Source organism: Semicossyphus pulcher, unplaced genomic scaffold (assembly GCF_022749685.1).
Source record: "Semicossyphus pulcher isolate SPU_LCO1_2020_fin unplaced genomic scaffold, fSemPul1.0.p SCAF_3, whole genome shotgun sequence".
Taxonomy (NCBI): domain Eukaryota; kingdom Metazoa; phylum Chordata; class Actinopteri; order Labriformes; family Labridae; genus Semicossyphus; species Semicossyphus pulcher.
Window position 1 is genome coordinate 35018684 of NW_027211704.1, and position 16322 is coordinate 35035005.

The following is a 16322-nucleotide window of genomic DNA, read 5'->3' on the forward strand; positions in this document are numbered from 1 at the left end:
TCTACAGCCTACCTCAAGTGAAGCGACCATTGTTTTCTAGCCAAGTTGTTGAGCGTTGGCTGCAAACTCAGTTTCTTGCACTTGTAGGCCTCCCTGACTGCATCCTCCCAGGGCACTGTAAGCTCATTGTTGTATATACACTGAACAAAAATATAAACGCAACACTTTTGTTTTTGCTCCCAATTTTCATGAGCTGAACTCAAAGATCGAAGACTTTTTCTATGTACACAAAAGGCCTATTTCTCTCAAATATTGTTCACAAATTTGTCTAAATCTGTGTTAGTGAGCACTTCTCCTTTGCCGAGATAATCCATCCACCTCACAGGTGTGGCATATCAAGATGCTGATTAGACAGCATGATTATTGCACAGGTGTGCCTTGGGCGGGCCACAATAAAAGGCCACTCTAACATGTGCAGTTTTATCACACAGCACAATGCCACAGATGTCGCAAGTTTTGAGGGAGCGTGCAATTGGCATGCTGACTGCAGGAATGTCCACCAGAGCTGTTGCCCGTGAATTGAATGTTCATTTCTCTACCATAAGCCGTCTCCAAAGGCGTTTCAGAGAATTTGGCAGTACATCCAACCGGCCTCACAACCGCAGACCACGTGTAACCACACCAGCCCAGGACCTCCACATCCAGCATCTTCACCTCTAAGATCGTCTGAGACCAGCCACCCAGACAGCTGCTGCAACAATCGGTTTGCATAACCAAAGAATTTCTGCACAAACTGTCAGAAACCGTCTCAGGGAAGCTCATCTGCATGCTCGTCGTCCTCATCGGGGTCTCGACCTGACTGCAGTTCGTCCTCGTAACCGACTTGAGTGGGCAAATGCTCACATTTGTTGGCGTCTGGCACTTTGGAGAGGTGTTCTCTTCACGGATGAATCCCGGGTTTCACTGTACGGGGCAGATGGCAGACAGCGTGTATGGCATTGTGTGGGTGAGCGGTTTGCTGATGTCAGCGTTGTGAATCGAGTGGCCCATGGTGGCGGTGGGGTTATGGTATGGGCAGGCGTTATGGACAACGAACACAGGTGCATTTTATTGATGGCATTTTGAATGCACAGAGATACCGTGATGAGATCCTGAGGCCCATTGTTGTGCCATTCATCCACGACCATCACCTCATGTTGCAGCGTGATAATGCACGGCCCCAAGTTGCAAGGATCTGTACACAATTCCTGGAAGCTGAAAACATCCCAGTTCTTGCAAGGCCAGCATACTCACCGGACATGTCACCCACTGAGCATGTTTGGGATGCTCTGGATCGGCGTGTACGACAGCCTGTTCCAGTTCCTGCCAACATCCAGCAGCTTGGCAGCCATTGAAGAGGAGTGGACCAACATCCCACAGGCCACAATCAACAACCTGATCAACTCTATGTGGAGGAGATGTGTTGCACTGCGTGAGGCAAATGTTGGTCATACCAGATACTGACTGGTTTTAAAGGACCCCCCCGATACAGTAAAACTGCACATATTAGAGTGGCCTTTTATTGTGGCCAGCCTAAGGCACACCTGTGCAATAATCATGCTGTCTAATCAGCATCTTGATATGCCACACCTGTGAGGTGGATGGATTATCTTGGCAAAGGAGAAGTGCTCACTAACACAGATTTAGACACATTTGTGAACAATATTTGAGAGAAATCGGCCTTTTGTGTACATAGAAAAAGTCTTTGATCTTTGAGTTCAAAAGATCTAACGATCTAAACCCTAGCAAATAAATAAAACCAAAAACTAGACTACCAGTCCCATCCAAAAGTAGCTCCAGCTACTCCTGCTCTCGCTGTGAAGCCATGAAGAGAGAGACTGTAATGTTTTCTGCCGCCCCTTTTATTGTCTCTCCTCCTAATCAGGTGGATCACCAACACCTGAAAGAGATAACAGGGGGAGTACAGACATTAAAACCAACAGCCAGCAGGGGGAGCGCATGTAATATACACCAGGACTTGTTTTAGTATTGCTGAAGCAGGTAGAAGGAGTATATGGGGGCTTCAACATACCACTGGCTAAGATTCTCTGGAGATAGCAGGACATTGAAGGTAGCCTTGATGGTGAAGCTTGTTCTGAATATCTTTATTTCCCATAGCTCGGTCCAGGAGATATTCTGGGTCTATACATCCTTCCATCTTGTCCATTGCCTTTGCATTACCACAGCCAGGGCCTTTGCACACCTAGGCTCTGCTGTTAGCAAACAATGTCCCAGTGTTTGAGTGCCACCTTTTCCTGTTGGGTTGTTTCTAATGGAATCCATTTTCTATCAGTAGCATGGCTGAAGACAGCTCGAGCTCAAAAGACTCTGTTAGCGTCAACTTCAGACTAAGTTTGCATGGTGCACACTTAGTCCTCTGTGGGACTGGAGAGTGAAAGTGGAAGGACTCCTTTGCCCTAAAATCCTATGCTGCTCTGGCACCTGTGAAGACCAAACCACTTCCTTTCATATGAGATGATTGGCTCTCCAGCTCTCCATTGTCGAGGTATATGGTTTGTTATGAGATATTCAAGGAGCTGAACTGCATCAACTATAGCTTTAACATTCCAGGGGGCTTGGTCCTATTGCTGCTCTCAAGGCCACTCATGGCATCAATCCTTAACTGGTCTACTTGCTCACTGGCCTTGAGGGATACATGATACCATCATTAGGTTCTTCACTGGTTTCCCAGAGACTGCTGATGTCATCTCTTTGCCATTGTTGATCGGACAACTTTCCCTTCTCAATGGAGAAGCTTCAGGACTTGCTCAGCTTGATCCTTATGCCCAGTCCATGGTACCTCTAAAGGTATACCCTATTCCTTACCTAAATGTGTCCCAAGAAGAACATTACTTATTATTATCCAAGAGCATCCCTTCCATATACCAAATGTAAGTGTCCCACTACCTTCACAATTTCATTGTACCTATTCCAATGTTTCCCTCTCCTACAATATTCCAGGTAACTCCGAGCTGTAAGATTATGTGGTACAGATGAAATACATTTTTCCTGCGACCCATTCCATGGCACTCCTAACACTGCATACCACCAATCAAATCTCAGACATTCTTGTGATATTATGATGATGATTCCTAATTTCAATAACATTTTTTAGAGTAACAATTGATCTCTGATACCTTAAACCTTCAAACTACTTCTGAACAAAAGCAACCGATGCAGCAGCCTTCTGCCCGCCATCAGTCTACATATCCAGAGATTATTAATAGTAACTGGCATGAAACACAACCCTGCATTACATGTGGAGGAGGAGGAGGAGGAGGAGGACTGACCCCCCAACAGAGGCAACCCAGCAAAGAGTCATATTATTCCAAACTAAGGAGAGAGACACAGACAGAAAAACTGCAGTCAAGATTCACCTTCAGATCAAACTAACAACTTCTGAGTGAGCTCAACTACTGGAGAGAAAAGTGGAAAACTACAAGACTGCTTCTTTAATCCGCGGACACTCGACACTCTGAAGGTGAGTTTGACTAAAAACAGGACTGGAGAGTGAAAGTGAACTTCAGGGACATTAGAGGAGGGAGAGGGCCATGACTGACTGTACTTTCTGTCTGCTGTTTTCAGCTTCACTCAGAGACTAAATGGCTTCCAGATCAGGGGAGGATCTCTGCTGTCCGGTCTGTCAGGACGTCTTCAGAGATCCTGTTGTTCTGTCATGTAGCCACAGCTTCTGTAAAGACTGTCTGAAGAGCTGGTGGAGACAGAGACCAACACGAGAGTGTCCAGTTTGTAAGAGAAGGTCTTCAAGGGTAGATCCACCTCGTAACCTGGCGTTAAAGAACCTGTGTGAGTCCTTCTTACAGGAGAGAGATCAGAGCGCTTCAGAGGCTCTCTGCAGTCTGCACTCTGAGAAACTCAAACTCTTCTGTCTGGACCATCAGCAGCCGGTGTGTCTCGTCTGCAGAGATTCAGAAAAACACACCAACCACAGAATCAGACCCATCGATGAAGCTGCTCGAGAACACAAGAAGAACCTTCAGGAAACTCTGGAGCCCTTAAAGGACAAGTTAAAGGTTTTTAAACAAGTTAAAGTGGAGTTCGATCAAACAGCAGAACACATTCAGGTCCAGGCCCGACACACAGAGAGGCAGATTAAGGAGCAGTTTAAGAAGCTTCACCAGTTTCTAGAGGAGGAAGAGGAGGCCAGGATGTCTGCACTGAGGGAGGAAGAGGAGCAGAAGAGTCAGAGGATGAAGGAGAAGATGGAGGCTCTGAGCAGAGAGATAGCAGCTCTTTCAGACACAGTCAGAGCCACAGAGGAGGAGCTGAGAGCTGCAGACGTCTCATTCCTGCACAACTACAAGGCTGCAGTGGAAAGAGTCCAGCTATGCCTCTTGCTGGAGGAATCACAGCTGCCCTCAGGAGCTCTGATAGATGAGGCCAAACACCTGGGCAACCTGAGCTTCAACATCTGGGTCAAGATGAAGGACATGGTCTCCTACACTCCTGTGATTCTGGACCCAAACACTGCTGGTACAGGACTCATCCTGTCTGAGGATCTGACTTGTGCAAGAGGAGGAGGGGAGCAGCAGCTTCTCAGTAATCCAGAGAGGATCAAGCATTATATTTGGTCCGTCCTGGGCTCTGAGGGCTTTAACTCAGGGACTCACAGCTGGGATGTCGAGGTTAGAGACAGTACATTCTGGTTACTGGGTGTGTTAGCAGAGTCTGTCCAGAGGAAGGGAGACATAGAGTCTGGAATTTGCGTAATAATGTTTTATGAAGGTAAATACTCGGCACGCTCACCATCATCTCTAGACACTTATCTCGCAGTGAAGAAGCAGCTCCAGAGGATCAGAGTGAATCTGGACTGGAACAGAGGAGAGCTGTCGTTCTCTGATCCTGATACTAACACACACATACACACCTTCACACACACTTTCACTGAGAGGATGTTTCCATTCATTGGTAGTGATTATAAACTGATGATATTGCCACTGAAGGTCTGTGTGGCACTGAAACAGGGCAGATAAAGATCTGCACCTGTCTTCCTGAAGTCTCATATTTTAAAAGAAATGTTTCTTTTTGTTTCACATTATTTGTTTTAATCTCCTTTTTAGTTCTTATTCAGTTTGACAGTTAGCTTTTTAGTGTCTGCTGTAGACTTTTTCTTTTGTAAGATTATTCTACTCTGTTTCCACTTGTTATCTACTTGGTTCATTTAGCCTTTATTTTAAGCAGTCTGTGTTGGGAACATTGATTGTATATAAAGTTGGATGACACATCTCCAACTCCTCTCATTCTAAAAAATTGTAAGACTAATGGTGCGTTCCATTTGTACTCGGAAGTTGGAATTTCCGAGTTCCCAGTCGGTATTTCAACTGGAACGCCCCCTGAGGTCGGATTTCCGACTCGGAAAGTCGGAGGATCCTCACCAACCCTGACCTCATCTCTCCGTGCATCAACAGTAAATGAAAGCTGTAGTATTAACTGTTTATTAACACTGCTGTCTTATTTGTGTCTCATTAAATCAGCCGTACTCACAGTACTGTCCAACTTCTATCTGTGGACATGTTGTGGACCTCATATTTGTTCTGTAGTTGACTTGTTGTACTGGAACCATAGACTGTACTGGAACGCATTCCCAGTTCCGAATTCCGACTTCCGAGGTAAGTGGAGCGCACCATAAATACCCCAGTGAGGGGGTGATGACATCTTGTACTGATGACAGCATTTGGAGCCAGAGTCGGTGCAGTAGAGATCGGCTGGTGGAGCCGCAGTCCTGACGTCCCGCCCCTTCCTCTATCCAAAACACACATTTCACTTTAACTTATCGATAAAAGAGCAAAGAGCCCTCAGGTGGGCCCAGTCTGCAGCAGAACAGCTTCTTATTTTGGTTTGAAGGAGACACTATGGAAAGTTCACTGACTGTTTTGCTAGTGCTCAATATAGCCCTTTTCCCACTGGTCAAAAACCCACTAACACCCGCTAACAGCCGGCTTTTTTGCTTAGTGGGAAATGTGGACACGCTAATCTCCACCCCCTTTCCTGCACGATGCTATACTGCGTTGGTAACTTCTGCGACTCCTCGTCCTCTCAGCTACAAATTCCGCCCGTCTTCATCCGAGCAACGCTCGAACATGGTTCCAGATTTGTCGCCGCCGAGTTTGATAAACAGACTGAATACAATAAAGACCTAACCATCGTAACATCTTCACTGTTTACTAACCCTGTCTCCGGCGCTTGACGTCAGAAGGTGACGCAGCAGAAAGGAGACTGACAGGAGTATACTGGCAGTGGGAACAGAGACAATCGGCATCTATAAGCGGGTCTTCCCGGGTCTGAAAAACCCGCGTCAACGTGCTAATTTCAGTGGGTGAGGGGTATGTATCCCCTGATTTTGCCCTCTACTGTTCTTAATCAGTCAATAATGCCTCTGGAGCTGCATTTGTCAACAGAGCTGTCAATCATGAGGTCACGCCCCCTTTTTATAGCATCAAATAAGTAATACAAAGTAAACTTGTCAGAAAAATGAACACTTGGACATAAATCAGCAGGATAAGAACTAACTATAATGACAGAAACCATGTTTGAGAAAAATTTATTTGATGTGTATTTTGATTTTATAGTTTGACTCATGTCCCATCTGTTAACATGGAGGAGGCGGGCTTTATGAGCTATACTGCAGCCAGGCAGCAGGGGGCGACAGAGAGGGTTTGGCTTCACTTTTAGGCAGCTGTTAGGTCCTCCATCTTTTTATATGGTCTTTGAATGGGAACCATAAAGACTAGCAAACCCTTTGTGAAGCTAATGAGGATCAAATAAAGAAAGCGCTATTGATTTATTAATAACTATGTTTGAGTGATCGATTACTTTTCCGATCCGAAAGACTTTATTCTAGTTTTAATAATTTTTCCAGATTTGTATGGTTAGCTATTTTAATGGAATAGCAGCATTGTGGTTCACTTCTTTATTCTTTGAATAACACTTAATATCTAAGTCTATGACGCAGCATTGGTGGTGTTCATGGTTAGCACACTGATGTTAGCATGTTTTAGGTTTGCAAGTTTGTTGCTTGTTGAGTTGACTGACGATAAGTTATCAGGCAATCTTGGAAACAAGCCAATGATTTCAGTGGCAGCTGATATTTTGGTGCCTCTGGTGCAGCAGGCAGTTATTCAGATAAGCGGGTATGGATGTCCAGACCAAGACCAAAAGGGTCATGTGACTATGTTCGCATCAACTACATACTAACAGTGGCACACATGTACTTCTCTGTATCACAGGAGATTGGAAGTTCCAGGACTCCTTTGCCACAAAATCCTAAGCTGATTAGGCGCCTCGGAAGACCAGTATCTTTACCTGCATGTGATATGATCAGCCTCTTTAGCTTGTCTGCCTTAGAGGTATTTGGTAAGTGGCCACATGAAATGTGTAAGCTGTAGTGCCAGCAGTAAACTTCAGAGGGAGCGTGGTCCTACTGCTGCTCTCAAGGCCTCTCATGGCATCAATCCTTAGCTGGTCTACTGCTCAATGCCCTTGAGGGATATAAGATGTATAAAGAAAACCTAACGGTAGTTCAGTTGTTTCATTTCACCTTTGCTTTAATCAATATGCTTACATTTAAATACTTGACTTGTGTGTGCTCTGACAAGTTTTTGAGTCCTTGAGCTCCAAAACGAAGCTTATCGTGCCAGGATCGTGTGGGACCGGAGTCTATCCCAGCTGTCATCGGGCGAGAGGCAGGGTACACCTTGGACAGGTCACCTGTCTGACACACAGAGACAGACAACCTTTCACGCTCACACACACCTACGGGCAATTTAGAGTCACCAATGAACCTAACGAGCATGTCTCTGGACTGTGGGAGGAAGCCGGAGTACCCGGAGGGAACAGGAACCTTCTAGCTGTGAGGCCACAGCGTTTACCACTGCACCACTATGCAGCCCAAGTCTCGGGATCACAAAAGATATTCCAGTTGATCCTAGAGCCTTAAAAAGTTCTCGTCTTGAAATTGAAATTGAAAACGTACAATGGTTGTTATTGCAGCAGAGAGCAGGCTATTAACACACTGCTGGTCCAGCTGAACAAAAAGTAGTTGTCTTGTTACCTGCCTGCTGGATTTATCTCTTCCACACTGATGACTCACATCAGTGCTTTAAGGTTTGTTTTCTGATTCGTCAATCCCTCATTGTCAAAACAATTTACAATCTGTCGGCGCTGAACCGGAATTTGGAGTCTGAAGTGTTCTGGTTTCCCTTTGTAGTATGTTTGTAGTCCTAGTAATATTGACCAATCACGTATCAGCAGGCTTCAGTGTATGCAGGCAAGTCATCTCTATAAACAGACGTCTGCATGCTAGTACAGCTAACAAGTCATTCTTAGACGTCGTCTCTCAACTTCATTTTCACTTCTCAGGTTGCTGGTCAGACTGGAAACAAAGCAGCGCAAATAAAACAAGTCCTTTATCGCTTAACGCTGGCTACACATAAAGCCATGAAGAAGAACTCTGCTGTCGCTCCCAGAGGCTCTGTTGACTCCAGACAATAGCAATAGTGCAATATTGATTTTACACTGCATTCAGGCTGATTTTGTAGCAGTTGTTTGAGCCGCAATGGCAGTGTTCAGAATCAGCGCACAACGTTAGTGTTTCAGGGCTAGATATTGTTTGTCGAGTTGACTGACGATTCGTTAGCCAGCAACCTCAGAGCCAAGTCAGTGATGTCAGTGACAGTTAATTTTGGGGGGCTTCTGGTGTAGCCAGCGTATATCTGATAGGTACAAAGATGTGGGCCAAGACTTCTTAAACCGTGCTCTGGTTATTGTTAGCAGTCTCACCGGCATCTTGAGTCATGAGAATGGAGTTTGAGTTGGCAGACCAAATTGTAATCAGCTCTCAATAACGATATATTTTTATAGATGTAAGGAGGTGTTCTTATTAGAGAGGCCACCAGAGGGCGCTCCTATGTTTTTTGCTGTTTCTGTTTCAATACCAGTGTCCTGTTTCCACAACTCTGCTTCCTTTCTGGAAGGTCGGAAGTTAAAATCGCCCTCTCTCAGGAATACGTTTAAAATGATTTAGATTTACCATTCATTGATTTTATTTGTGAAACATGAATGTTAAGAAGTGTGATATTGTATGACTACAGTTATGTGTCAGAGTTTGTTTATTTGTTCAAGTTAATCGACACGATTGTGCAGGTTTGTTAGCGAGCTCGTCCACATAGAAACCACTGTTAACATGAGTGCAGAAAGTTAGCTAACCGCTATATTTATGTTACACATGTTAATTTAATGCTTTTTTATTTTATTTAGGGACGTTTTATTTACTTACCTGGAAAAATCCAGTGAAATAACGGCATTCCGTGGTGAGTGAATGTCTATCAGAGTGTAGACAGTTATTTTATTTTGTTTAGTTCTGTTTCCATTCTGGGAGGTGATGAGCTGAAATGAAGAGGGAGAGACACTGCTCTGCTCTACGGCAAGAACAGAACGACTCCTACGCTTATTCTGCGACTCCTATCCACAAACAACAAGATAAAACTTTTACTTTGAATAAGGGCGAAGCAGACGTCATCCAGGGTTACATAGACATAAAAAAAAGCCTAATTGTTGTGCAGTTAAAGCTGATGGACTGTGGGGTTGCATTTCCGCCTCTTTGCCCTCCACAGGGATTATTTTCCTGCATGCACCAAACATGATTGATCAATGCTGACTGACTGTAACGCTTCAGACACCAACATCTGCCCCCTCTCCTCAGATTCTGCATTCACATCTAGATGTTTGTGTGCAGAGATAAGTTGGCGGGCTGGCTGGGCTACATTCTTCCATGGCACTTTGTCACCAGACTGTACAGCTTAAAGAATAGCATTCATGTTTTTATTCCCAAGGCTGTCAGTGTCACAATAGATGGAAAGGGTTCGTTTGACACACGGCCAGGACCAAGTTGATGCCTTTGTCTGTGGAACATGCCTGACTGGTCTGCCTGTCAGTTTGTGTACCAGTCCTAACTTCCCTAATTCAGTCTCTGTTTGTGTCCCTCCCTCTCTCCCTCTTGGTTTCCCCCTCCTTATCCCTCCAGATATCTTGTGTAGTGATTGTAATCTCTCACTGCAGACCAACATGGCAGCTGTCCAGCAAGCTAATATCACAGCCTAGACCAGGGTGCTACCACTCCTCCGCTGAAAGAGGATCCGTCTGATTGCAGGGGGGGGAGGGCGGGGTGGAGGGTTATGGAGGGAGAAAATGGAAAGACAAATCGAAAGCCATCAAGTGTGAGGGTGAATGTTCAGGGAAAGAGAGACGAGGGAACGAGGAGCAGATGAATAAACGGAGCAAAGAGAGGCAGGAAGTTAAATGAAAGCAGCAGGGAAGAAGAATGTTTCTGACATGGAGCCATTTTCAGCTCGCTGTTAATTAGCTAATGAGGTTCACGACCGATGACGACATTAAAAGAGAGTAATGGTAAATATGTCCTTACCAGTTTACCCTCTTCTCTGTTCATCCCGTCCACATGTTGGCCTCTGGTCCGAGAGCTTTAAGGAAAGTTCATAAGAGAAGAGAAGAAGACGAAATAGAGCCGACGTTCTGTCTTAAACCACAGGATACCTAAAAACACTGACCTGATGATGGCGCTACAGGAAGCGTCGTTGGACCACAAAAGTTGATAGAGTTCATCTTTAGGGGAACGTGACTGTCTGCACAGATTTTCCCACCACATCACCCTGATGATGTGAAGGTATTTCTCAGGATTAATGAGAACTTTGCCCTGGATGTTGTCAGAGTTCATCCACTGAGGACCACACACGTGTTTTATAGCTGAGCACTGACCATCAGACATTAGCAGCACTGGTTTGGACTTGCAATGAGAGCGAAAGAGTAAGACCTTTTCTGTTTCTCAGTCTATTTATTCAGGCTGTTCTCCTCCACTGTTCGTACTTCTACTATGAAGAAATGCACTATAATATAACCCACCTAATGTGGAGACCATTTGGATCCATGCGCAGGGATTAGCAGTTTAGCTGAAATATCAGAAATATGATTGTCGACTGCGTCATGGTGGCAGTGTGGGGTAAGGCCTGGGTAAAGTCAGCCCACATCATGCTGTGCTTCTTTAACGTAACCACAAACCATTTCAGGATAAGCTCATGTTAGAAAGAAAGAAAGAGAACCTTAAAAAATGTAGCACTACACGATCCCGTGAAACAGGCACCAACAGAATATGTGCTAAAGGGATTCAAACAAATGCAAAAGGTCAAACAAACGCTGACGTTGACCTTAAAACAGATGCTGAATGATCCTTGAAACAGACAATAGAGGGTACCTTAAAACATACCTTAGACATGCCCTAAGGCTTCCAGGAAGGAGACATTAAAGATACTTTGAACAGGCCCGGATGGTTCCTTGAAACAAGCACGGCGATGAATCTCCAAACAGACACAAACAGCTTGAAACAGACCTTCAACTTCTGTAACTATCACGTGAGCTGTTGTGTGAGGACACGTTCAGTCTCTTTATTTCATGTTCAAACAACTGGCTGCATCAGACGTATCAAACCCTGCCTGGGTCTCTGAACAGCTCTCTACATAGAACCAACATGAGGTTACTAATAAATCATGTAAAAGCTCATGCAAAGTGTGCCCTGAAACGTCAGGATTGATTATTATTATTATAAGTGCACTGAGGACACTGAACTTTATCTGCTCCACTCTGCATTCCTCTCTTTTCCTCCTGCAGGTATTGTAACACATTTCATCCATCCAACAGTGATGACATGAATGTGCAATCAGGAACATGGAAGAAAACTTTACAACCGTTCAGAGACCAAATGCACATCAGATGATGGTTTGGCTGTTGAGAACAAATGTTAGGCCCCAACATTCATTGCAGGGCTGCTGCATCCGGTCTGAGCTAGTTACTGTGGATAAGCAGCGCTTTAGTTAGTGCAGAGAAGGTGAGCAGCTGTGTGCTGGACGGAGAACGTCATGCACACGATCCGTGTCACATGTTTATACTCCGGGGTCTGATCATGACCTTTGCTCTCACTGAGCCTCTCTCTCTCTCTCTCTCCCTCTCTCTCTCCCTCTCTCTCTCTCTCCCTCTCCCTCTCTCTCCCTCTCTCTCCCTCCCACTCTCTCTCTCTCCCTCTCTCTCTCTCTCTCCCTCTCTCTCCCTCCCACTCTCTCTCTCTCCCTCTCTCTCTCTCTCTCTCTCTCTCTCTCTCCCTCTCTCTCCCCCCCCCCCCCCTCTCTCTCTCTGCAGTCTGAGAAACAGATTTAAAAACCCACCACTCTCCAACAACATTCAAATACATGTCGATGTGTTCTCTGGTAAATGATGACGATAATCTGATTTGTCATTCGCATAATATTTGCACTTTTCTCCATTAATGCTCATTCTAACTTGGTTTGCAGCAGAGTGAAACTGATCTGTGGAGGAACCAGATACATATTTTAAGCACGTATCATACACTCCCATGGTTGCACTTTTCCCGAGCACTCTCCTTCTGTGTTCCGTCCTTGCTTCGGCCTTTGGGATGCCCTTAATGATGAAAACCTGCTTCAGATTGACTTTAAACAAACAGCAGTGTTTGGAGCTAATTGCTAACAAAAGCTAGTGACAATGCTAACATGCTTTTTGTAATGTTCACCATGTTCACCATCTTAGTTTAGCATGCTAACATAAGCTAGCAGTAAAGTCTAGCTAGCCTAGTCATCAGTGCAGGTTTTTGGTTATAAACCAAATAATCTGACAATATTGGACCCTGAACAAGTCAGAGAATCATTACGTTAATTTCTTACGACAAACGAGGACGATACCTCGAGCATGGAAACCTTGTTTGTATGTGTACAGGTGCTAAATGATTGAACACAGAACTTAGAAAGGTTTGCACTTCAGTGAAACATCTGCTCCTTCACTGGTCGGATCAAAAGCTTTTATTTTTTGATACAGAAGTTTCTCATGTTCATTTGGAGTGTTCGTCAAATTGATCTGACTCGTGCCTCAGTCTTTCTGCTCTTAGATGTCTCTTAATGGTCCTGGTTTAAGCCAGCAGATGTTGAGCTGCCGGGGTAATGCTGCAGTCAGTATATATGTGACCTGCTCAGTTTGTGGTTAAATCTTCCCTAAGTTCACTCATCCCAACGCTGCATTTGCATAATTGTCTCTCATACACAGCTGCATGAGGCTGTGCAACAAGCCAGTGGGTTGGCAAATTGAATCGGGAACATACCGGTGATCGACGATGTTACTTGCAGCCGCGTCCTGCTTTGTGTCTGTGAGCAGCTCAGTCCCGTCTGCCCTCACTCGGGGACTGATGCCGAGCGTACACTGAAGGACTGAAGTCTGACTACAAGATGATTCGAGATTTACAAGAGAAGAAGCAATGTGTGCGTGCAGGGGTTTGTCTGCGGTGATCGAGGCTATAAAGTTAGCTGGGTTAGCATTACAAGCTAGCAGGTCGATTTTCCAGAGCTAAACACTGCGGTGCTAACAGGAAGTGAGCCGTCCATCTTTGGCGTCTCATTCAGTGAGGACACGGTGACAGCGGCCCTCCTCAGAGTCTCCTCCATGTTTACTATCTTCCTGGTTTGCTGCTTCCTGTTCGGTGCCGCAGAGAGCGCTCCCATTGGTGGACAACATCTTGTTTTAAACTTCTTTATTTGAGGAGGCTACAATCTCTCGTTGTGATGCTTCAGCTGATTGAATAAGTTTGTGTTATTTACCGTCTTGGTTGGCATGGTTTCAGCTCTGTTAACAATTCACATCACCTGTCACCTGTGCTGTGTCCACGTCGTTTAGCTTGTTCATCTCTGCTGAGCTCTCATTTTCTTAAAGTGAGCATCTAGAGATCAGCGTGTCGGTGTTTCCAGCTAATTCTAAACAGATGTTCATTACTAAAGTATGTAAGGTAACTGTTACTGTTTGTTTCAAGGTGCCCCTAACGGTCTGTTTTAAGGTGGCCTTTAGCATTCATTTCAAGCTACCGTGTCACGAGTAAACAGTAATCTACTATGGCTGAACAAACAAAGGAAAGATGGATGACTACAGATACAACTTCAACAAGAAGTGAAAATCCAAAGAAGAAGAAACAAACTCGACGCTCAGATGAAGCAAACAGTCTGAAAAGGAAAGCGACCGTCAGCCAGGAAAATCAAGAGTTACAACCGGAGCCGACCGTGGACGCCACACAGGCAGCACTGTGTGGATATCTGGCAGGTGTGCTCATGCAGTTACCGTTTATCGCCACAGGCGCCGCCAAAGAGAACGACACTGAGATCTTCAAGATTACAACTTTAAGCTCTGCATCTGTTTAAAGCTAGATATTTTAAGTGTATGTTTCGAGGTATCCTTTAGTATTTCATAGACGCACGAAATAGCATCTGTTTGAACACAAACAAAGTAACTGTTTAAAGGTACCTTTAGTATCTGTCCTTGTTCTTCCCTTGAACACATGGTTAATGTTGGTTAACGGTCAGTTGAGTAAGGTTCAGGAACAACAGCCACCTGGTCAAGTGTTGGTTAAAGTCATAACTCAACTTTGACTTTAACCACTGACTATGACCTAAGGCGGCCTTTCTACATCATCCGGCCTGCTGGACAGCAGAAACATGAGCAGCTCACAGTGCCACGGAAGGGTTCACATCGGCTTTGTGAATGCTGCTTTTCGTCGGTAGGAACAGTGAACGAGGACATCCTGAACACCGACCTCAGTGTCGGGGAGGGAAGTGGACAGTGACCCTCTTCACATCCTCCAGCTCTGCTTCGTCCATTGAAGGCATAAAGTGGGCTCTCTCTCGTGGTTGGTCCATTTCCTGTCCTTTTACCAGCTTGAGGTTAGCGCGTCTCTTCAACTGTTTAAAGACAAAGTGCTGATGAAGCCATCTTGTTCTTTGCTTTAAAGTGCAGCTGCAGGAAATGTCCCAGAATGCACCTCTGAGCCGACTCACGTGCTCTCCACGATTGTCTGATCTTTGCGTTGCTTCGTGTCAGTGAATGCAGTGACCTACTTTACATCACCTTTTGGCTTGGCGGTTTATATTTGGAGCTTCAGCAGTAACAGGATCTCTGAGTGTTTCCCAGATGTCCTTTGTAGACGTCCCTGTCTTACACTGGTCTGATATCATGTTCCACAGTATGGATTACAGCTGCACACACCGGGGCTCAGCTTCCCAGATATGGATCACACACTCCTCGTTTACCGCTCTGTTCGTGTTATAGTTTCACTTTGGAAGTATTAGTGTCCTTCCTGTCACTCCTCAGGTGTCACGGTATTCTTTTGATCTTTTAGGACTATTTGTAGACGTACGTTTGTCTCAGCAGAAGCCCAGGACATGATTGAGACGCAAATAATTCAGTGATGTCTCTCTTTGAATGTCCTGACATGTACTTTTCCAGCTGATGGTTTTATCGCAGACTGAAACGTGCTTTAACAACCCTCTGCTGTAGATTATCCGGCCTATTACACAGCTGCTTCATGAAGAAATCAATGATGCGTCTCGTTGTTTCTGCAGTTTGTCGTGTTACAGAAGACGCTGAATGACCCGTGTGCGTTTAATTTGTCCGTCCTTTAAATGACCTCTTTGCCAGCATCTTATCGACCCACGTTTGACCCCTGAATCACATGACCCTCCTATTTTAACTACTCATCCATATTTGAATAAAGTTTGAATCACCAAAATGAATTCATCCTGCTCGATTTGACCTCTGACCTCTGGCTCGTAGTCCTGTTTGAAGTGAGCTAAAATAAAAACTATATTTACTGTATTATTGTGCAAAAGAAAGCTCAGACTTCAGTCGTCATGTTGTCTGTTCAGTGATGACGTCATTATAATACGTGACTCGTCTCAGTCATGTAGTCATGTATGATTTTGTGCTTCCTGTCTTTCTTATACTCTCGTGTGTATTTGTTGTTGACTTCATGTATTTAAAGGGACGGGCATTTCAAATGAATCAAGGCTCTCATGCTGTAGTGTGTGGCATCGATTTACTTGCTTCACACTTCATCCCTATACACATAAACGGGCGTTGTGTGCATCTTTAAAATGATCTCAAATAAAGAATGCAGAGCAAGCTGCCAAACACCGTCACACTCTGCTCATGAAAATGAGAATATCGAAAAGAAAAAGTTCAAATAACTTCTGGAGGAAATATTTAGTTCATGTTTCTGCTTTCAGAATGGTCTTGGTTAAAAATGTTTCATGTGTTTATTCAGCAAATTATGTCAAAATAAATCCAACGTATCGTGTATTAAGTTTTATTTTCTTACACAACCTGTTAGCATAGGTTGTCAAGCAATTAAAGATATTCTAAGAAATGACATCACTGGAAGCTAAACTATCGACGTTTGCACTGACAGACTTCTGCAGAGTTCAGATGATAAG

At 44.6% G+C, this 16322-nt stretch overlaps 2 protein-coding genes across 2 annotated transcripts in view; both read left to right on the top strand.

The window, feature by feature from the left end:
* The window catches only part of LOC138605348 (E3 ubiquitin-protein ligase RNF123), a 151927-nt gene that overhangs the window by 106167 nt on the left and 29438 nt on the right, over positions 1–16322 (top strand). The window lies entirely within an intron of this gene.
* Positions 3582–14677, top strand: LOC138605709 (E3 ubiquitin-protein ligase TRIM35-like). Its single transcript, XM_069678117.1, has 4 exons — positions 3582–4725; positions 4759–4908; positions 5541–5609; positions 14616–14677. The coding sequence occupies exons 1-4, from the start codon at positions 3582–3584 to the stop codon at positions 14675–14677; spliced, it is 1425 nt and encodes a 474-aa protein (XP_069534218.1).